The sequence below is a fragment of the Oryctolagus cuniculus genome, chromosome 1, assembly GCF_964237555.1.
Source record: "Oryctolagus cuniculus chromosome 1, mOryCun1.1, whole genome shotgun sequence".
NCBI lineage: Eukaryota > Metazoa > Chordata > Mammalia > Lagomorpha > Leporidae > Oryctolagus > Oryctolagus cuniculus.
Window position 1 is genome coordinate 105,162,916 of NC_091432.1, and position 23,051 is coordinate 105,185,966.

At 48.1% G+C, this 23,051-nt stretch overlaps 1 protein-coding gene across 19 annotated transcripts in view; it reads left to right on the forward strand.

Annotated features, from left to right (window-relative positions):
- Window positions 1-23,051, forward strand: part of NCAM1 (neural cell adhesion molecule 1) — a 329,589-nt gene that overhangs the window by 244,186 nt on the left and 62,352 nt on the right. For all 19 annotated transcript variants that reach the window (XM_051849273.2, XM_070078396.1, XM_070078359.1 and 16 more), the window contains exons 2-5: window positions 17,820-17,894; window positions 19,590-19,808; window positions 21,255-21,398; window positions 22,131-22,268. In XM_051849273.2, the coding sequence (XP_051705233.1) occupies window positions 17,820-17,894; window positions 19,590-19,808; window positions 21,255-21,398; window positions 22,131-22,268 (576 nt within the window). The remainder of the gene's footprint in view (window positions 1-17,819; window positions 17,895-19,589; window positions 19,809-21,254; window positions 21,399-22,130; window positions 22,269-23,051) is intronic.

The following is a 23,051-nucleotide window of genomic DNA, read 5'->3' on the forward strand; positions in this document are numbered from 1 at the left end:
ACCCTTCCTTTCTAAATGAGTAAACCAAGACCTGGTCTACTGCAAAATAACTTCCCTCCGATCCTTGGGGTGTTTAAAGAGTAAGCGAGACAAAAACCCTGGTTTTCTGGGTCCTTTCTGACTACTGTTCCCACTTTGCTGCCTATCGCTTTTGTCTTTATCCTAATTGTACGTTGAGGCACCAGTGTCACAGCACACAGGAGGACCTTAGAAATGAGCCCAGATCTCCTGCCACGTGGACACACTGATCTTCTTTCCATGGGCCCGCCCTCACTGTCTCACTCTTAAGTTTGGTTCCAGGCATTTCCATTGACAACAACTTTAAAATACATTTTTTAACCAAGTAATTTAAGAAGCAATATTCACCTCAGGAGATAAAACATAAAAGAAAGGAAGGTTGCTGTCACGCAGTGGAAAGCATTTATTGGAACCTGCTGGGTAGAAAACCAAGTACGAGACACTTTGAAATTCCAGAAATGACCTGACCCCGCTCTAGGTAGCTTATAGTCCTGGCTTCTTGGTGTGATTCTCTTGTTCTCTATTTTCCCCCCATTTACTCCTTGAGTCATCTCTTAAATATTGTTATCAATTTCTAATTTTAAGAAGCTTTCAGCTGTAAATTGTTTAACTGGAGCTCACGCCACCGAGAGCTTTCCTGTGTTAGTGTGTGCCTGCCACTTGGAAAGCAAATGAGGTCCCCACTGGGTGCACACGTGTGTCACACTGGATCTTGTCCACCACCCTCGTCAAGAGAGTGAGCTGTAGTGACCATCACCTCTGTGTCTCTTGATGGTTCAAAATAGAGAAAACAAAAAGCATTAAGAGAAAACCATCTTTGTATATTTTCTGCGTGTAGGTGACAGGCAGGGAGTAAGCTGTAGAGACCCACGTTGAATGGTCCAAAATATCTATAACTCCAGGGGAAACGCATCTGCACTTGTGCTGTGGTTATGAATTCCCAGGTTCAGGAAAAGCTCATGAATCACCAAATGGCTTTTTCTTTTGAAATCAGGCGTCTGTTAGAAGGAGGAAGAAAAAAAATCAATGAACAAGCATAGAGATATTAAGAATAAATCATAATCCTTCCCATATAAGGGGAGCATTTGTCCTTGGGATGCTGCGGCTTTGAAGGCAAGATAAATTCAGCTAGGAATTGTTGGAAACAATGGAAAGTTTTCTTTTATCAAACTCAGCAGGGGATTGAGAATCCGGTTAATGTTCCTGTAGAAGTTTGAAATTCATCAATGTAACAGAATAAAGGTGAGAGGCAGGTAGTCGCCTATACCATTGAACAGAAAGCTTTCTCTGCTAAAAGTCTACCATTTAGCGCCAGGCGTCCTTTTTAACTGCCATTTTAAAGATACCATAGCAGTAACTCGTCTTGTGATGCACAGCTACTTCAAATTTTCTAAAGGCTTCGAATTCAGAACCTCAGCGTCTCCATTTACAAAGATGGAGTCTGGTGTCTTATGCCTGCTGTCACCTCGCTTTTGTCTAATTAACAACAATCCACACTGAGCTTCTGCTTACACCACGTGCACTTAATGGCCAGCGCATTCATCCTTGGGAACTCTGGACGTGGCTCATGCAGGGAACGTTTCTGGGTGACCTGCTCTGCAGAGCAGTAAAAGACTGCTGGACTGGTCAAGTCTGACACCTGCACCTTCCATCTGTAGCATCCACGTGGGCTTTAGGGGCTCCGTGGACCACGGATGTGGAGCTGTTGCATTCAGGGCAGTCGTGCCTGTTAATCACATCCTGTCTTCTATGATTATATTCAGTTTGATTGCAAGGCATATCAACTTGTAGAAAATACACAATGGCTTGATTTACATTAGTGTATTAGTCTGAGTTCTCCAGACAGAGAGCCAATAGATAGATAGACGGATGGTCATGTGTCATTTATCGATGGGGATATGCTCTGAGAACTGCAATTGATGATTTCTTCCTATGAACATCATAGAGTGTACTTACACAGACCTCGATACAGCCTGGTATATAGATAGGCTGTGAGTGTATGGTATAGATGTATGGCATAGCCTGCTGCTCCCATGGCCATGATGAATCAAGCAAACCAAGATTAAATCAGCCATAAGGGAAAATGATGTGATCAAGAGACCAGTTAAACATGAGATAGATGAAGCTGTTGCAGCATAATGCACTGTTCTGATTTATAGTCAACTTAGTAGGATTATATTCTAAATTCATTATCAAAAGCATAGCAAATAATAAACCAGTAACATAATTGTTTATCATCATTGTTAAATATTATGTAATGTACTTAATTAATTATATATGCTATATTTTCTCCATTTTTTAGTTTTGTTTTTATTTTTAATTATATGTAGTTATATGCAAGTGTTAGACTTTTATACCACTGGCAGTCCACTGGATTTGTGTATACCAGTGTCACCACAAACACATGAGTGGTGATGTGTGCTATATCATTACTATAACCTACGATGTCATTAGGTGACAAGAATTTGTCAACTGCTGTATAATCTTGTGAGACAACATTTGTATAGGTGGTCTGTTGTTGACTGTTGCATGATTGTGTATATTTGTATCCATATATACACGTGTGTGTGTATGTGTGTGTGTGTGTGTGTTTTATAAGGAATTGATTCAGATAGCTATGAAGCCTGAGAAGTCCAAAATGTGTAGTCGGCAAGCTGGAGACCCGAGAGGGCTGATAGTACAGAGCTGATGATGCAAGCTTCAGTCCACGTCCAAGTCTGAAGAGAGGAGAAGGTGATTTCCTAGTTCAAAAACAGACGGAATCCTCTCTCGGACTTTTCTTCTGTTCTACCCTTAACCTGACCGGATGAGGTGCACCCATCTTGGGGAGGACTGTCTGCTCTACTGAGCCTACTCATTGGAGGGTTGATCTGATCCAGAGACACCTGCACAGACACACCTAAACAAACACCTGGGAACCCTGTGGCCCAGGCAAATGAATGCCTAAAAGTAACCATCACAATTGGTTTTTGGTGTAGGGTTATAGTTCCTAAAGTTCTACTATTACAAATTTAAAGAAACAACTGTCACAAAATGATCTTCAGGTTAGTTCAGCAACTATCTTTTAAGGTATGCCACGTGCCACGCACTATAGTGGGCACTGGAGCTGCAAAGACTCAGTCCCTACAGAGTTCAGACACCTGATCAGACATTAATACCTCACATTATAACACAGAAAGTTTTGTGGTGGAGTAGCTCTTTACGTTCTAATCCCTTCCAGTTCTGGCTTCCATGGCCTTGGAGGATCCTTGGCCACATTTTCTCAGTGAAGCCCAGGAGTTAACCTCAGGTCAGCCCTCTAGTAGCCAGGGTTGACTTTCCACAGAAAAAGGAATCCAGAAGTATCGCTTTCTGAAGTCCACAGGGGACTCCTGTCCATTCTGCTCAGTCCTGTCTGGGCCAGGTCTCTGGGCAAACAGTTGAGGTCTCGTTGAAGATTGCTGTGCTAGCCTCTGAGTCCAGGGCATACAATAAAGGGAGGGAGGAGGCTGTTCACACAGCATAGGTCTGCAGATGACATCCCAGGTGATGGCTCCTGGAAGGCTGTGAGATGTAGCGGAGTCAGCACAGAAGGTGGCTTCCTACTGAGGCTCCATAGAGGCCATCAGACACACTGCACTTGTCTGTCTTCATGTTAGTTTTCTCTCTTTTCTTTATTCTAGCGGTACTTTCCTTGTAAAAGACAGTTATTACCTCTCTCTCTCTCTTTTAAAGATTTATTTGTTTGTTTGTTTGTTTGTTTGTTTGAAAGGCAGAGTTATGGAGAGAGAGACAAAGAGAGATCTTGCATCCACTAGTTCATCCCCAAATGGTCACAATGGCCAGAGCTGGGCCAGTCCAAAGGCAGGAGTCAGGAGTTTCATCCAGGTCTCCCATGCTGGTGCAGGGGCCCAAGCACTTGGACCATCTTCCACTGCTTTCCTAGGCACATTAGCAGTGAGCTGGATTGAAAGTGGAGCAGCCAGGTCTCAAACCAGCACCCATATAAGATGCTGGCATCACAGGCAGTGGCTTTATCCACCACTCCACAGTGCTGGCCCCTTTACCTCTCTTTCTTGATCCATTCCCACCTTTGCAGGTTTGCCTCTTGCAGCTGGTGTCCAGGGGAGTTACCCACTGTAAGAGGAAACCTCATCTCTTGAGCTGAATGGCAAAGCTTTTCACCAAGGGGTAGGAATAAGCCAAACTCCTGTTCAACTCTACCAGATTTCACTCTTGGAAGAAACTAGACCCAGCCCTCTTGCCCTCAGGCTTTGGTCTCTGGGTCATGCTCCTGGTGACATTACAGAAACACGTTAGTCTAAGACAAGGGCCAACCCTAGACTTGAACCCATTCCTATCATTTGATAGCTTTTTCCCTAAGGACTCAGAGCAAAAGTACAGAGCGCAGAGGATAATCGTCTTTTGTTGCTTTTGTTTTTCGCTTGTTTGATTTTTGAGCCTTATGACTTACCTTGCAGTCTTGGGGAAGACTTCATCAGTACTTCTCACCAAAGAAACAGACTCAAAGTCTAGTGACTTTTGCAACTGACTTCATGCACACTGGAGGTTGCAGCATGTGTGTTTGGGTAATAGCTGAGTACCCTACTCACGGTGTGGCATCTTGCTTGAAACGACTTGATGAGAAATTTCTCCTCAAATGTAAAGCTGTGTAGAGACACCATGCCAAAGAAGAGTCAGGAGCGATGGCTGTACCTCCAGAGAGCAAGATGAAATCTGAAGGCAGATTTGTTATCCCAGAAGGAGTTCAAAGACTGCTGCTGGTTTTGCCTGCTCTCTTTTCTCTGGCCATTTATTCCTGCAGCTGTAGCCCTATAGAAGAACAGACTGTTGGGCTATTACAGCTTCACAGCATTTCATAAGACGCTGGTGTCATTAAAGGCCCAGTAGCAGTATTGACCACCTTGACTCGTTTATAGGAATACAGGCAGCTTGCCTGTTACAGAACAAGGTCCATTGCATGAATGAGAGCATATGGTCAAAGGTGCCAGTGCTTTCTCTTTCTCTTTCTGGCCAGTTTGTGGCTGCTGGTGGTGTTGGGTGTGGAGGACTTGGGTTTGTCTGTCAGTCTTCCAGAAATGCAAATATGCCTTGCTTAACCACAAGGATGTATTCTGAGAAATATGACATTAGATTGATATCCTTGTTATGCAAGCATTATAGAGTGCATTTGCACATGCCTAGATGGTACAGCCTACTACACACCTAGACTTTTTATGTGTGTACGCTGTAGGTTCGTTCTCCTGTGGCCGTTTATTTGTGTCTGTGTGTTTGCATGTGTCTCTATGTCTGTATGTGTGTATATCTTTGTATGTGTGTCTCTGTGTCTATATAATCTATAGGTGTATGTATCTGTGTGATCACATGTATGTGTCGGTGCATGTCTTTCTCTGTGTCTGCGTGTTTCTGTGTGTCCATCTGTATATGTGCATGTCTTGCATCTCATGTGTCTGTATATCTATCTGTATGTGTCTGTGTTTATCTGTGATTCCCTTATTCAGACGTGGTGCTGAGACTGCCTGGCAGGGCTGCGTGGCCACTGTCAGTACTCGTTTCCAGAAAAGGGGTTTGGTTCCCTGAAGATGGACAGGAACTCACCCATAGCCTCCTGAGGAGGGAGTCTGCCCCTGGGAAGTTTTCTGTCTCATCTAGACAGCAGTGAGAAGGCCCCAGGAATGAGCAGGTGCAGTTTCCTAGTGTTAAAGCTGCTTGTTAAAGTTTGTCACCCTGGAGAGTAGGGGAGGGTGCAATGCAGAAGCACTGCCTCTGTGAAGTTCCTCCATTGCCTTCAGACTGGTTGGTTCTTCCAGCTCCATCAGACCAGATGGTGTAGGTCTGTCCCACGGGTGGGGACAGATTTTAGTCACCCAGATTTTAGTCCTTGAGCATCAGAGCACACAGGGGGCTACATCAATCTCACAGACAAGGATCCAAGGGTCTTCCATCCATCAGATAAAGCAGCATGTGTTTCTCAAGGATGGTTTGGCTTGGCTTGGTTTGGGGAGGGGCAGAATCTATGTATGCAATGAAAGAATTTAAAATGGTTGCTTACATAAAAACCCTACTGGAAAAACAGAACCCATAGAAGAAACCATAATGAATCTGTAAGAATCACCCAGTGTGACTTCCTCACCATTGTTAGGGTTGTTAGCACACAGGGGAGGCCGCTGCTTTCCAGGTGAATTATTTACTTATGTTCCCCTAGCCTTCTTGCTCCTACCCTGTGGATACCTTTCCCAGCCCATTCGACAAACTCTACCCAAATCTTTGATTAGCAGGATAGCACCCTCCAGTGCAGCCAGAGGCCCTGGCTGATGGCTGACAGATTAAATCATAAGGTGAAAGCCCCAAGAATGAAGACAGAATATCAGTCACCAGCCAGGGGCTGGGGAGGACTGGGCGGCTCTCCTAGCTCTCTGAGATCACACTATGTGGAGACAGAAGGCCGCACGTGTAATCAAAGGACTTTTAACTGAGAATCAGAAAGTGATGTTAGGGGTAGTCCCATGCATGATTGGATCATAATGTGGGCAGATGTCACAGCACAGGCTCACTGACTGGGGAGGAATCCCAGGTGTGCCATCACCACCCCGGGGCTGCCATCTACTGCTGCTCTGCTCCTCTGCCCTCTCTGAGCCTCACCCAGCTCTTGGTTGCTCTGGGTTCCAAGTTCCTGGCAAGCCATGGTGAGAATGAGGTGGCATTTCAGCTGATTAGTCATGGATGGCAGCTTTCTCTCCTCCTTTCCCTAACTCAAGAAAGCAACACAGGGACCAGCATCGTGGAACAGGGGATTAAGTGCCCACTGAGTGACACACAAGCGTTCCCTCTATGAATGCAGGTTCAGTCCCAGCCACCCTGCTTCCCATCCAGCTCCTTGCTAATGCATCTGGTAAAGCAGAGGGAGATGGGCCACGTGCTTGGGCCCCTGCCACCCGTGTGGGAAACCAGATGGAGTTCCTGGTTCCTGGCTTTGGGCTGGCCCAGCTCTAGACATTGAGGCCATTTAGGGAGTGAACCAGCAGATGGAAGATATCTCTATTTATCTATCTTTCTCTCTCTCTCCCTCCCTCCAAGTCATTCTGCCTTTCGAATAAATACTTAAAAATAACAAAAGAAAACAACACTATTACTTCCCAGAAGGAAAACTGTTCATTCAGTGGTTGGGTTTGCTTCTGCTCTGCCTGCTTCAAAATGTTGTGTAATTTAGTCCTGTGTGTCATCCAGCAGTCAGACACCATCTGCCTCTTGGGTGGCAATGATTGTCCACCCAGCAGCAAAGAGTGTGACCTCCAACAGGAATCCCTTTCCCCTGGGCACTCTGCACATGGCCTTCTGGGGAGCCGGACTGCTCTGAGGGGCACAGGTCCTACAGCTGCTTGAATAATCCATCTCAAATGTACACCCAGCACAGACTCATTTGAATACCAAAATTTTAATAAAATAGTCATGGCTTGTCCAGAATTCATATCAAGGGGTCAGGAGAAATGACCCAAAGATGGGAAAATCTAACCCACAGCCTCTGGCCCTGGCCCTTGTGGTGGCCACCACTGATACTGAGTGCTGAGCTGCAGTAGCTACAGAGCAGGTCAGCGGGGAGGCGCTGAGGCCAGACCCATTGGTGGAGAGGAGAAAGGACAGACCCGCAGCAGGGAGAGGGGTACAGCCTGGTAGGTTGTAGAATTTTTTTTTTTAAGATTTATTTATTTATTTGAAAGAGTTACAGAGAAAGAGAAACAGAGAGACCGAAAGATATTCAAAGCTGCTGGTTCACTCCCCCGTGGCCCCACCTATTAAGGCTGGGCCAGGCCAAGGCCAGGAATAAGGAGCTCCTTCTGGGTCTCCCATGTGAGTGGCAGGGCACAGAGACTTGGGCCATCTTCTTATGCTTTCCCAGGAGCATTAGCAGGGAGCTGAATCAGAAGCAGAGCAGATGGGACTCGAACAGGTGCCCATAAGGGATGCTGGCGCTGCAGGCCACGGCTTTGCCTGCTGTGCCATAGCGCTGGCCCTAGGCTGTGGAATTCAATCAATCTCACTTTCCAGCTCTTGTTGGGAATCTGTGTTGTATTCACATGTCTGTGTCAGAGCTCCTAATTGGTAGTTTTTCTCTCTACTTATGTGCCTGACTGCCAGTTCATCCCACAGAAAATCAACCCAGTTTTTTTTATCAAAGTTGACTTTAATTGGGACTGACTTTACCTAAGGATGTACTTAAGAATAGGAGTGTGGAGCCAAGCCTGGCTTGGTTCAAACCTTGGCTCTACCACCTACCAACTTTGGGACCTTGGGTCAGAGATTTGACCCCTGCATTCCTCAATTTGCCTGTCAAATAGGATAATAGCAATACCCATCTCTTAGGATTGTCATGGGGATTAAACGAAGAGCTCAGTACAGTGACCAGCACAAAATGATTGCTTTGTATGTATCTTTGAGCGTGTGGGAGTCTTCACTCAACAGACACAAAATTTAACAATTCTTCGCTCTGGTTGCTTGAGAGATTGTTCAGCTTTGTATCTTCAATAGCCCAGATGTGTTATGAGCACATAGGGACATTTTTGAAAGACACAGGCAATATCTAAAATTCTCAGGCTGAAGTTGCATGCTAGCATTCTCCAAATTTCTATTTTCTGGGTATAAAGAGTACAACATCTGCAAAACAACAGCTGGACAAATATTGAAAGATATAATTCCAACTTCTTGCTGCATAGGAAAAAGCTGTTGGGAGGGAGGGAAGTGATTCGCCTTGTATCAGTACCTTTTTATGGCTGGAAGCAAAGAACTTCCATGAGTCATGTTGTCAAGGCAAGTTTTCAGGAGAGTAGACACAAGACAACATTGTCAGAGGCGGCCTGGAAGCAATCAGATACAAGCAGCAATCTACTAAGAAGGCCTGGCTTATCAGGCAGATTGATGGATTGTTTTTGTTTATCTGGAGAACCTTCGCTGAGTTCCAAGCAACTATTTGCATTCTTGCTTCATGCCTAATGCTGGCCCACAATCAGGATCTCTCTGGCAAAGGGAGAGACCTGGAAAGGGAGCAAGAAACCTGAGCTTCTGCTAAAAAGTGGCCCCGGTGTTGGAAGCACTGGATGGTTTAATCAGCTCGCCCCAGGTCCAGTAGGCCACAGGCCATTTGTCAAGCTTATTTGGCTGAATGTAATGGAGCAATTAGCTCTACTTAGTAACTCTTGCTCTTTGAGGGTGGAGGTGAGAGAGAACAGGACAAATGGCCCAAAGATGAAACAGTTGGAGAAATAGCTGAGGAAGGCACCCGAAGGGGCAAGCAGTCCTGAGCAGGAGGCAGTGTGAGGGGCCAATCTCCTGGCTTCCAGACTTTGCTGCGGGGATTCCAGATTTCTGCTCTGGTGTTTCCCATCTGCAGAACCAAGGGGCTTAAGGTGGTGCTTGTGGTCCTTTCCTAGCTTCTCTGTTACCAGCCAGCTCTATCAGGGAGCCAGAATCCAGCACAGTGGAAGACTGAGGAGTCGTGTTACATAAATACACCAGGTCCACTCCCCAGGCCCTTCAGCTGTGAGCTTCCGTGTGGGGGGCTGCGGGATGTCCCTGCCTCCACCTGTTGTGGACTGCCTGAGACAGAGCTAATTCCCATCCTAAAAGGACTTCCCTCCCCACCTGGAGATGGCCCTTTTGGGAGCTCTATGGGGAAAGAGACTACTTTTTTCTGCTTTGGCTAAAACCAAAACCAGTAAAATCTTGACTACATCTCCCTTCCTTGTGAGGCTCTTTGAAAACAAACAAAAGACAGACAAGCTCCTTTGTGTCCAGCAGGCTGGTCCACTCCTGGCCAGACGCAGGACCTGTGCCCATGGTCTGTACTGTGGTGGCTCATGCCCTGCTTAGTATCCTCTTGACTCCTTTCTTCTGATTGCCCATTAAAGTGACTGCTCCCGAGTGTTCCTCGTGAGAACTGAGTGCCGACTAGGGCACTGGCATTGGTGGTGGGAGAGAGGGCCTGGGAATTGGCAGGATTCTGCTACTTCTGAGCAGGTTTGCCACCTGTATTTGTCAGCCATTGGTTACTTTAAGATATCCAAGGGCAGAAATTGAGGAGGGAACAGGTTTTTTCCTGCTTTCAGTTCCTCGATTCACAGTCCACAATTGAGCGGCCCCTTCAGTCCAGCAGCAGGTGGAGGCTGCCCCGTGGCAGAAATGTGTGGAGGAAGTATCAAGTGGTGAGCCAGGATGCAGAGAGAGGCAGGGGAGAAGCTCTTATTCCACCTCCATCATGGCCTTTCCTTATAATGCCCTCATGGTTCCATCACAGGGCTCCTCCTTAGCATCCAAACCCAGTCACTTCCCAAAGGCTCTACCTTCAGACCCCACAGTTGGATCAAGCCTCCTTTCTAACCCATCAGCCATAAATCCATTAACCCTTAACATAAAACACTGCATTCTTTGGGGAAGCCAAACCCTGTTAAACCCATAACAACAGCATGCAGATCTTCTCGCCTTATCACCAGAAATACTGTGTGACATGAAGTTAGGCACATTGGGTAGCTGCTAGAGAGCTTGTGAGGGGGCAACCATGGAGGAAGCCACTGATTTCTTTCCTGGAAAACTAAACCATCTGATTGTTAGAATGCTATCGTGACCCAGGGGACTGGGAGGCCCTAGAGGTGAAGCCGTTACCTGGCCTGGCTTGTGCTCTGGTTTAAAGAATGTTCAAAAAAAAAAAAAAAAAAAAAAGGAAAGGAAAAAAAAAAAAGATCATCGTGTCTAGAATACTGAGGCATCTGGAGCCCTTTTCGCCCTCTCCATACTTGCCCGGTCGCTCTGTTCGGAAGAGTCACGGAATGCGGGGAGAGTAAAGAGAACTGCCACCAGGACCACGGTCGCATGACTTTGGGATATGCAAGAGTGCCTGGTATGGGTGGCTTTGTGAGAATGGTGGATTTTAGAAACCTATTTGCTGTCTGAGGGTAAAAGAGCCCAGTGGTGCTTTCAAGTGAGGGGTTTGAGGACCTCTGTGTACGTCTGACCCTTGTCTATGTGACTTATCATTATGCCAGGAAGCTCCCATTTCTCCATACCAGCAGGATAAACAGTGACCCCACCACCTCCACCAAGAGTCACCTTTCCCTCCCCCACTCATAAATTCAGCTTCACAGGGGGCTCTCCAGGCTGCCCTACCTCTTACAGGAAGCTCAGGAGTCTGGAATCCTGTAGAGATTTTCCCAAGGTTTTGGTCATAACCTTAGTTGGTTTGGAAATCAAACTAGAATACCTCTGGGTGTGCAGGTTTAAATGGGAATTCAACCTCTCAGGATTTATTTAGATGGGACCCTATCTATGACGAAGTATGACTTCCCAAGCTGCCATGAGCCCCTTGTAAGCAACGCAGATGCTTCCAGTGGTCACTGAAGTGTGGTCTGTCATGATAATGGTATCATGTAGAATGGGCAGCCAAAGCCTATAAGAACATGTATTTCATAGTCCTTTTAAAGTGACAGCTAAGTTGTGTGTCATTAGTTGAGAATTAATGCAACCTACTTCATTTTTTCTTCTATCCAGTTAGTATCAATAGAGCTCAATGAAAATGGTCGGGCTCATGTGTCAGGGATGGATGAGACCCTTCTGGCGTCCCTAGTAATTTATTCATTTTTCTCCTGCCAAATGAGATCATTTACTTAGTATAGCCACTTCTTGAAATAGTATCAGTGTGGCAAATTGCATTACCTTATTGAAACACACACACTCACATAGACACACATCTCAGTGACTGTTACCATACAAATACATACACACACACACACACACACACACCTTAATAGATTTTGGACAGGTTGAACCCAGTAGTTTATAAGAATCTCCTGCTGTCTCATTCTCATTATGAAGATTAATAAGGATTGTGTCTGTTTGGGGCCTGTGTGTATGTGTATGAAGTTCAAAGTATTATCACAGACAACACGTGTGTACTGTCATCAACAACAACAGTGCACTTAACATACATTTCCTGTAGAAACCATCCCGATATCTCTGTGAATTCAGCTGGGTCATCGTGTTCATTTACACATGAGGAATGCAGGCTGTGAGAGTCACCCACGAAACCAATTCCCAAGCGTCGGAGCTGGGATTCTGATACAGGGATACCTGACCCAGACCCTGGGTTCTGAACCACAACCCTGTTTTGACTGTTTAACCATGATCCAGTCACACAAGTTCAGTTGTTTACCCTCTCATAAATACACCAGGTCCACAGCTCAGGCCCCTCAGAGAGGGAAACTGGCACCCAGGTGAAATGACTCATCCAAAGGTCCCCTCCCTCCATATCATTGTTTTGTGGCTCTGATTGAATTCAATTTTTGTTTCTTTTTAATCTGAAAAGTTCTGACCAACAAATAAAATAAATTCATGTAGAGGGCAGAAGTGACCAAAAATGGGCTTATTTCAAAGGTTCTTTTTTAAAAAATGAAGGAAAATATTGCTTCTCTCATTAACAGAAGCAATTTCTTTGAGAAGGGCCAGGACTACAGGGTGATTCATAATAATGACACACAACAGATATTAAATGTTTATTAGTACTTACGTATTTTAATCCTTTGACTATGCCCAGGGCCCTGTGAGGATGGTTCTGGTGTTTCCTGTGTCACAGAAGAAGCCCTGAGAGGTTAGGTATCATGGCCAGAACTGCACAGCTACTCGGTGATAAAGCTGAGATTCAGCTCGAGCTGTCTGGAGAAGCACTCTGGGAACGGTCGTGTGGGTTTCTCTTGTACCTGCTGCCCTCGGTTCAGAGGTGTGGCAGTGAAGCAGATCTCTGTTTTCCTCCTAGTGCTTTCATAATAATGAGAGCGAGCTCTCACAGGCGTGTGTAGCCTCAGTTCTTAGACTCCCCATCTGAACATCTGGCTGTTAGCATTCAGTTATTCTTCGGAAAATAAAACATAGTTTAAAAAAAAAGGAGTGGTCACTTGGTCTGGAAGTTAAGACAAATGCTTTCTACATCAGAGAGCCTGGGTTCAGGTCCCAGCTCCACTCCAAATTCTAGCTTCCTGCTAATGCTCACCCTGGGAGGCAGCAGATAATGGCTCAAGAGATTGGGTCCCTGTCACCCATGTGGGAGACCCAGATTGAGTTCCCAGCTCCTGGCTTTGGTCTGGTCCAGACCCACTCACTCTAGGCATTTGAAGAGTGAATCAGTAGATGGGAGCATGCATGCCCTCTCTCTCCCTCTCAAATAAATACAATAATTTTTTTTAAAGATTTATCTTATTTGTTTGAAAGACAAAGTTAGAGAGAGGAAGAAACAGGGAGAGACAGGTCTTCATTTGCTAGTTCACTCCCCAAATGGCCACAACAGCTAGGGCTGGACCAGGCTGATGCCAGAAGCTTGTTCTAGGTCTCCCATGTGGATGCAGGGGCCCAAGCACTTGGGCCATCTTCCACTGCTTTCCCAGGAGCATTAGCAGGGAGCTAGATCAGAAGTGGAGAAGCCAGGACTCGAAGCCATGCCCACCTGGATGCCAGCATTGCAGGCAGCAGCTTAACCTGTTACACAATAGCACCGGCCCCAAATAAATACAATAATCTGTTAAGAAAAAGAAAAAGAAAAAGAGGGGCTGGCAATGTGGCATAGCAGGTAAAGCCGCCACCTGTGGTGCTAGCATCCCATATGGACACCAGTTCAAGACCCAGCTGCTCCACTTCCAATTCAGCTCCCTGCTGTGGCTTGGGTAAACAGTGCAAGATGGTTCAAGTGCTTGGGCCCTTGCACCCATGTGGGAGACCTGGAGGAAGCTCCTGGCTCCTGACTTTGGATCAGCACAGCTCCAGCTGTTTAGGCCATTTGGTGAGTGAACCAGTGGATGGAAGATCTCTGCCTCTGCCTCTCTGTAACTCTGCCTTTCAAATAAATAAATAAATCTTTTTTAAAAAAGAAAATTCCATTATAGTGATATATAGGGATATTTCAGGCTCATTTTTAGAGCAGTAGCCAACAAAATAAATTTATAACTGCAATTTTATGCCTTTTCTAGCAGTCCTTAACAGATTGGTATTTTTGAAAAGCAGAGAGAGAGAGAGAGAGAGAGAGAGAGAGAAATAGTTCCATCCACTGGTTCACTCCCCGAATGCCTGAAACAGCTAGGCGTGGCTGGTCTAGGTTGAGGCTAGGAGCCCAGAACTCTCACGTGGGTGGCAGGGACCCAAGTGCTTGAACCATCTGCTGCCCCCTAGGCACATTAGCAGACATGTGAAGTGACCAAGACTCAACTAGTGCTCTGGTATGGGATATGCCACAGTGTCCACTCCAGTCCTCAGCAACTGGTCAACAAGTTCTAGAAAATTCCCTCATCTGCTGCAGAGTCACTCATCAGATCCATCCTCTACAGTTTCCCTCTCTCAAGTTGGTGAGCAGCGCACCCTCCTCAGGTGTGCCGACCTTGCTCCTGGGAGCTACTGTGGGCGGGTTATCTCATTCCTCTGAGCCTCAGTTTCCTCCTGAGGATGTTGTAAGATGGAGGTAATAATAGTGCCTTGTATTTCTCAGAACTGTTGTAAGCATTGTTTGAAATAATAAGTGTGTTTTGTGAGCTGCAAGAGGTGAACTTGCAGGGTGTGTACTTACTGGAGGACCAGGAATCACTGCATGGGGAGAGCAGACAGCCCCACCCCTGGGTCTCACTGAAGTCCAAACAGCCAGGTTTATAAGTGAGTCTCTTTGGATGCAGCTAAGATGATGTAGCATTTATGCAGAGGGTCTTGATGGAAAGAGGGACATGAGATCCTTTAGCTGGGAAACTCGGTTTTTCTAAGTTTCTTTAAAGGTGTCAGTTATGTTAGCTGGGACATTTCAGTTATGTGAGTGATTGAAGAAAGGTGAAAGTTACATGCTGTGCTTTGAAAATGATTTGGCCCCAAACTCATGCAGGAGTTTAGACCTCAACATTGTAAATTAATTACATTAAGAGAGTGCTGACTTCACCCAACTATGGTGTTAGCAGGTGGGGCCTGTGGGAAGCGATTAGGATTAGATGAGGTTGTTAGGGTGGAGCTCCCATGATTGAGTCCTGGTTGCTTTTTAAGGGAAGAGAGAGAGGCCACACAGACACGGACAGACACATGTGCCCCTGCTGTGATGTGATGCAGCCCAGGGCGCCCTGGCCGAAGCCTGTGTCCTGCTGTTTGGATTTGAACCTACAGAACCCTGAGCCCAAACAAACTCCTTTTCTTTATTAGTTAGCATGCATTTGATGTTTTGTTCTAGTATTGAAAAGCCAACTAATACACCGAGGTAGGAATTTTTATTGGAAACAATGAAAGGAGCAGTAAGAAAGGCAAAGGCGATCAGAAGTGGAGGGCAAGAGTTAGGGCTGGATTTCCTCTTCGCATTATCAGACCTGATGTTTCACATTTCAGCCCTGGGAGTAAAGGGGCAGCCATGGTGCTACCGGGGAAAACATCTGAGCCTTAGTTTCCTGAGGCTCTGAGATCCTCCGTCTGGTGTCTTGAGGGAGGAGCCGCTGTTTTCCATGTGTGCAAAACACCAAGAGTCTCAGTGCATCTCTCTCTGTGTAAAGCTTCCGGTTTGATCCACGTGTGTGTCTGTGGCATCACCAAGAAGCTGGGGGGGTCCTTTGAAATTCTTGTTTCCCGTTTGTCTCTGTGGGCCAGAGATAGACCCTAACCGGGAAAAGCCTTTTGCCCTGCTGACCCTGTCGATTTGAAAAGAGGAACGAATGAAGGCGGTTTTCTCACAAGGGATAAGAACATCCTTCTGGAAGCGTGAGGGCTCTCGGGGAGTAACAGCACTCATGTGAGGAGGCTCGGCGTATGGGCCAGGAACCTCGCAGCAGAAACGTGCCGGGCATGCTCTGACAGTGCCGCCCGGGAGCTCCAGAAAGGACCGTGGCTTAGGGGAAGGGAGGCTCGGGCATGGCTTCTGTTCCCCAGGGATGATGAGCCTCGGGATGTGATAGAAAACATGCTCATTGGCTGAAGGTGGCCAGCCCTGGCCTGCAGGCCCCGTGCCTCCCTATAACACCCTGGGCCCTCGTCAGCTCCGGGCTCACTCTGTTCGGCTCAGGGATGTTACCCTGAGTGGGAACACTCAGCTTCCACGCGAGGACAGCACTGACTCATGCAGAGGACACTCACCGGGGACCCAGGCAGCCAGGGCTCTGGGGTCAGCCTGGCCCTAACTAGATGTGATCCAGGGAAGGTACTTTGCCTCCCTTCTCCTCTGGGAAATGAGAGGCCAGGCATGGAGGTGTCTGAGACCCCTCTTGGCTCACCCTAAGCTCATTCAGAGGAGAATGATGGGAGAGACCAGCCACAGCTGGTTGCACCTGCACCCAAGGACATGGACGCTGGGGCCGTGGCCAGCCTCGTGTTCCAGATCAGCCCTGCTTGCTTCAGGCACCTTCAGGAACGGTGGGGGGAGGCCTTGACTTCTCCCAGGTAAGAGTTCTGTTCTCAGACCCGGAGGAGTCGGCAGCAGCAGACAGAATGAGGGAGAAACCAGCCACCTTAGGCAACCAGTGTTGGGAAGGCTGCGGGCCACTGCATTCTCACAGAGAAGACCCAGCCTCCGCCCTGCTTCTGCCTCGCACCCGATTCGTTACTCTCATGCCTGCTCCTTCCATTGCAATCCCTGTCTCCCCCACATCATCCCCATCTCTCTGCGGGTTCTCTTGCTTTGTCTCTTGGCAGAGTGGATAGGAAGGCAGCACCGGAAACAGCTGGACATCCCCTGAGCCCCCTGCCCCACGCTAAGCACAGCCTGTGACCCCTGTATTCTGTTGAGCCAGCTATAGTCTCCTCATCAAATGAGCGCAGGCCCAGGGCTGCCACCAAGGCCTGTGAGCCAGTCACCATGGCAACCAGCTTTTCCTCCCTGTTCCTGTGCAAGAAAATGGCTGCTGGAGGAGGCGCCCTCTGGGTCTCTAAGTCCCCTTCACATTAGTTTTAAGAAGCTGCTATGCATTGAGCCAAATGTCTGCTCCTGCGGTAGCTTTTGGGAGGCAGAAGGAAGTTATTCAAAAGAATAAAGCAATTTTTCTACCTGAAGCCGTATTTTCGTGAGGTATGGTTATCTGCTCCAAACAGATAAATGCGGAGCAGAGTGAATACAGGAATCGGTGGGATCGGGTGCAGTGGATTTTTGCCTTATCAGTGTAATGGAATGACAGAATGCATTCAAATAAAAATTCGGGGGATGTAGCCAAGGGATACGGGGAATTCTGCAGGGCACAGACTGCAGAGATGGATTGGGGTTGGTTCTGTGTGATGTTGTCTCCCGTGAGAGAATGGGGCTTGTGGTCCCGTCGTGGGAGGCACGGGGAGCCTTGGGAGGCATCTCCTGCGCAGGCTCAGCCTATACTTTCCCGATGACCCCATTCTTCTCTGCAGTGATGAAGCGTGGCGGGTACAGGAATCGCCAGAGACCCCTCTGCCTGGCGCTCACACAGCTGTGGGACCCTCCAGGCTGAAGTTCCCGAAGGAACTGGTTGGGCGGCTGTTTCTCAGAAGTGCTTCTGTTTGGAGCAAGTCCATAGCTTTCTCAAGGGGTCAGCAACATTGAGGATGAGGTCATCCCAGATCCTCCAGGAGACCTTGCGCATGGTCTTGATTGGGAGAGCAGTTGCCCAGGGCAGCAACTGGGCTGCGTCCACCCCTGGCTGCTGCGTGAGGACACTTGGGTGATGATGAGTTCTCCAGATGCAAACAATGTCCTCTTTTCACCCTTTCTTAAAGTGAGCTGGGGGACCTCGTGTGAGGATGAAAGCTCTGGGTTTCATTCTCGGAATTTTGAATTTCAACTGGACTTTGTCTGTCAGTTTCTCTGCAGGTGGATATTGTTCCCAGCCAAGGGGAAATCAGCGTTGGAGAGTCCAAATTCTTCCTGTGCCAAGGCAAGTGTCCCACATCCCACTGCATTTCAGAACTTGCCTCAGAAGCCCCCCGGGACACAGAAGGCAGCAGGCTGTGCTAATCTCACCACATGGAGAGTTGTTGGCAGTGCCATGTGGCAGGGTCCATACTGCTGCTGGTGATGAGCCAGGATGGTTCTTAGGCTCTCTTCCTTCCCCTCTTAGAGCTGCCCCAACGTAGGGGAAGGTGTCGTCTCAGCATCTGCTTGACATTGGAGGAGAGTTGGCGTTTTCTTTGGAAAGCACAACTCCCAGACAGTGAGTCTCCTGGGTTTCCTTCTTGTCCACATCCAGAGCTCTGTAAATGGCACTAGGGACCAGCACTGGCTCAGAAATAATTCGTCCATAGGTTGATTTAGGGCTTATTTCTCAGGATCCCTGGGAACTTGAAAATCCAAGGTCTAAGACTTGCCTGAAAGTGAATGGAACACAGCTGTCACGTCAGTGGTTGATGACACCTCTCCCAGGGGTCTCCTGGGTCTCCGAGGCCTATCACGAATAGCTGTCTCAGGTCCCACAGTTCCCAGCAGCGCTCTGAGATAGGCCAGACCTGGTGCCCTTGTTTTCTTGTTTAGAAAATGTGCCCCATTTCCACCGCTCAGGTAATTAACAGGAAACACCCTATGTGTGGAGGCAAGGGTGTCAGGTCAGATCTCAGATTCCCTGCAGTACTTCACATCCCTGAAGGATTCGAAGCACAGGGAAACCAGGACAAGGCTGAGCTAGGGGAGATGGCTGTGGCATTTAGCAAGCAGCTCTTGGCAGGGAAGGACTTTTACATCACCATGGTTTGCATTGGGCGGGGTGACGGGGCCGCCGGCTGCCTTTGCTCTGGCTTTGCCTTCGTCGTAGCAATTTCAATGATCTGGTGATGCTGCCGTGGAGCCCACAGCACATCTTGCAATCAGCGATATTTACTGAACACATCATGGGCGCTGAAAGGAAGATGGCTGCATTTCCATACTAAGCGTCCCTACGGGCCAGGAAGGGCGCTGTGCAGAAGGCACAGCAGAGCGCTCAGCCCTGGTGCAGCTCAGCTGTGAGCCGCAGTGGTCTGCCCATCTGGGGTGCCCGGGAAAAGGAGGCATGGGAGGTGCTGGGTACATCCTTTGCAGCATGTAGGGCAGTGGGCTTGCCTGTCTGAGGCAGGGGGTGCTGAAACCAATGACACAGATGCCAGCGTGCACAGGCAGGTGCCACAGTGAACACACGCAGGGTGTGCAACTGCTGGACTAGCCAGCGTCCCTCAGCTTCGGATTAGGGTGCCGTAATCTGATTTTTCACAAACAAACCTATCATTTGGCTCAGGTCAACTAGGCTCTTGAACTTGGAGTCTAGATCTACAAAGTCTCTTTGTCCGAGGTGTATCAGTTCCCAGCGCAGTGCCTGGAGCAGAGGAGGTCCCCAGCAAACACCCCTTCTCTTCCCTCACCACGGACAGGAGCCTCTGACCAAGCACTGGCACATGTGGCTGGTGAGACCTTGCCCAGTGTCCCAAAAGCTGTCAGGTGTAGAATAACGGAGCACCCAAGCCACAGGGGGGCTGCCTAGTGCTCTCATGTCAACAGCCCTCCCTGACCATCCAGCCTTCACTGATCCCATGCCCCTGCTGTCACTCGGGAGGGGACTGAGCCTTTTCTGTTTCAGTGGGTTTGAAAATCTCGTCTTCTTCCTCAGTGGCAGGGGATGCCAAAGACAAGGACATCTCCTGGTTCTCCCCCAATGGAGAGAAGCTCAGCCCGAACCAGCAACGGATCTCGGTGGTGTGGAACGACGACTCCTCTTCCACCCTCACCATCTACAACGCTGACATCGACGATGCCGGCATCTACAAGTGCGTGGTCACCGGCGAGGATGGCAGCGAGTCCGAAGCCACCGTCAACGTGAAGATCTTCCGTAAGCACCGCCCTCACCTCCTGTGTTCTCTGTGTAGGAAACACGTGCTGGGCAGTAGAAAGCCCACTGCCGGGAGCTGCCGGGGGCTGCCGGGGGCTGCCAGGGGCCAGACAGCTGCTTTTTCCTCCTCTTAAGTCTCTTCTTTTTTAAAGTGAATTTCTTTAAAAAAATTTTTTTAAATTTTATTTGAAGGCAGAGAGATGGAGAGACAGACCTCTCCAGCACTGGTTCACTCCCCAAATACCTGCACTGGCTGGAGCTGGGAGCTGGAAACTCACTCCAGGTCTCCCACGTGGGTGGCAGGGACCCAGTTACTTGAGCCATCACCTGCCACCTTCCAGGGTGCACATTAGCAGGAAGCGGGAATCAGGAAGGGAGCCAGAATTCAAACCCAGGCATCTGATGGGGGTGTGGGTTCTTAGGTGCTGCACCAAGACCAACCCGCCCATGAGTCTTTTCTGACCCAGATCAGAGCTCCAGGACATTCTTCAGTGATCTTTGGCCAACTCGGAACCTACACCGCTCGTTCCCACTGATCACAGCCCTCCCCTCCCCTCACTGGCCTCTGGTCGCTAAATCCAAATCACACAGCTTCCAGAGGGCTGTTGTGAGTCCCTCTGTGCCTTCCCTGGCAGTTGACTGGCAGGCGTATGATTCAGGCTCTCCTTCTCATTTCAATCTCCCCTGCTGGTGATGCAGCCCACGGGCTCGGTGGGGTGGGGACTGTTATCTGAACACGCTGTGCCACTCTGAGCAGCCAGAAACCCCGTCTGGAGGTGGCTTCTCATTACCTTGTTATCATGCATCTGTCCTGTTGGCCGGAGTCATGGTGGGTGACAGCTAATGGAACAGTATTGATTGCCATAGTATTTATTGCCATTAAGCATGCTTTTCTTCTGGGTTTTTTTTTTTTTTTTTTTTTTTGGTCTAGCATTCTCTCTGCTCTAGGGAAGTTGAGGTGGGGCTGAGGGTAAGGGTCAGAGTGGAAGACAAATCAAAGCCCCGACGACTTCTGCTCTTTATTTTAGAACAGATGTTCTACCTATGCCTTGTGCAAGACATTCTTTTCCCTCTGGAGACATTTTGCACAAACTGCAAAATTCCTTCAAGCACCGTATGAGAAAGTGGAAGAATGGATAAGTCTGTTTTAGAATCCATGCATGGTTGTTTTGTAAGGCACGTTTTCCATGAGGTTTTTGAAGACTCCACCTGTGAGAAATGTAGCTCTCAGGGAGCAGGTGCTGCTTGTCAGACACTGACTGTGTATTCTGCTACTTGGGCAGGGCAGCCATGGCCATGTGCCAAATGCAAGCCCCCTTCTTGCACAGCTGTGGATATGACTTGAGGCTTGCCTGAGGCTCAAGTCCAGGCAAGACAGTTCTAGAAAGAGGGATCTTTGTGGGAGATCTGGCCATTTTCCTCACTCTTCTCCTGCTCCTTTTCCAGAGAAACTCATGTTCAAGAATGCACCGACCCCGCAGGAGTTCAGGGAGGGAGAAGACGCCGTGATCGTGTGCGATGTGGTCAGCTCCCTGCCCCCCACCATCATCTGGAAACACAAAGGCCGAGACGTCATCCTGAAGAAAGATGGTGAGACCTGAGCCCCCTGCAGTTGCCTCTTCTCCCGGGCCCTCCCAATCCCAAGGTTCTGCTCTGCCAGCCCATGAGGGATTCCAGGCCAAACTCCAGTTCAAGTGTCCCAGAACCCACATGCAGTCTCCAGGGCCTGAGTGGCTGGAAGGCCCTAGCAGGTGTATTTAGGCACCTGATTTTCTCTCCAAAACAAAAGTCATGTTTCCAATAGACTTTTACTCAGGTCTGTATTTCAGAGCTGGGGACACTTTTTTTTTTTTTTAAGATTTACTTTTATTTATTATTTGAAAGGCAGAGTTACAGAGAAAGAGGGAGAGATAGAGAGATCTTCCATCTGCTGGTTCACTTCCCAAATGGCCACAAAGGCCAGAGCTTGGCCCATCTGTAGTCAGGAGCCTCCTCCCAGTCTCTCACGTGGGTGCAGGGGCCCAAGCGCTTGAGCCATCTTCCACTGCTTTCCCAGGCACATTAGCAAGGAACTGGACCGGAAGTGGAGCAGCCTGGACTCAAACCAGTGCCCATATGGGATGCCAGTGCCACAGGCAGTAGCTTTACCCTTACCCACTATGCCCCAACGCTGGTCCCAAGGGGACACATTTTCTTAAGTCACCTTCAAGTGACATTCCCTAAGACTGAAGTTAGGACAAAGGAAAGAGGCCCAGCTAGCTGGCTACAGGGGCCGGAGTTCTCTGACTGGTCCCTGATGAACCTGCCTCTTGTCTCTTCTAGTCCGATTCATAGTCCTGTCCAACAACTACCTGCAGATCCGAGGCATCAAGAAAACAGATGAGGGCACTTACCGCTGTGAGGGCAGAATCCTGGCGCGGGGCGAGATCAACTTCAAGGACATTCAGGTGGTTGTGAATGGTGAGGAGCTCCATTCTTCCTGCTCGCTCCGGCGCTCGGCCTTGGGCCCTCTGGTCTGTAAAGTAATCCTGTCCTGACTTGCTCCACCGTGGTCCGTGTCAGCTGAGTCCCCTCCCCCACAGCCCATCATAACCTCTGGGGTGTTTTCTTGTTCTATGTGTTTGTGTGTTGGAGAGAGAGACAGACAGACAGACAGACAGACTTGCCTTGTGAATCTCTCCTCAGCTAAGGGTGGTTGTGATGTAGTTATTAAATACCCTTCCTGTAACACTAGAAACTTCCCCCATGCTTTCCTACTAAACTCTTATTCATCTTCATTGTCCTTGATGCTGCTGTAATTGGGAAGTTAGTCCCCTTGGTTCAATGTTCAAAGAAAATATTAGAATCAATTCAGGCCTCAGAATAGTCCGAATCATGGCCACGGGCTTATTAATCTTAATTTGCAGTGTCAAATAAACACACCCGCGGAATCGATCTGACATTTACAAGATGTTTACAGGAAATTATAATGTCAGTACTAAGAATATAAGTAAATCACGGCCGAATTGTTTTGGTTATTGATACATAATTTTTGCCAAACTCTCCCCCACTCATTCCTTTGGTAAAAACAGTTTGTGTGCTGGGTTGTTTATGACAGTCCCTGAGAAATGTCACTCTGTGGTGAGCTGGTACATTTCAGATTGCGTGTTAACTGTATCACCACCAGAAGCAGTCGTGCCCTGCTTTTTCCAGGGTCAAGAGTGCATTCATTTTATTTTTATTTATTTGAAAAGACAGAGAGAG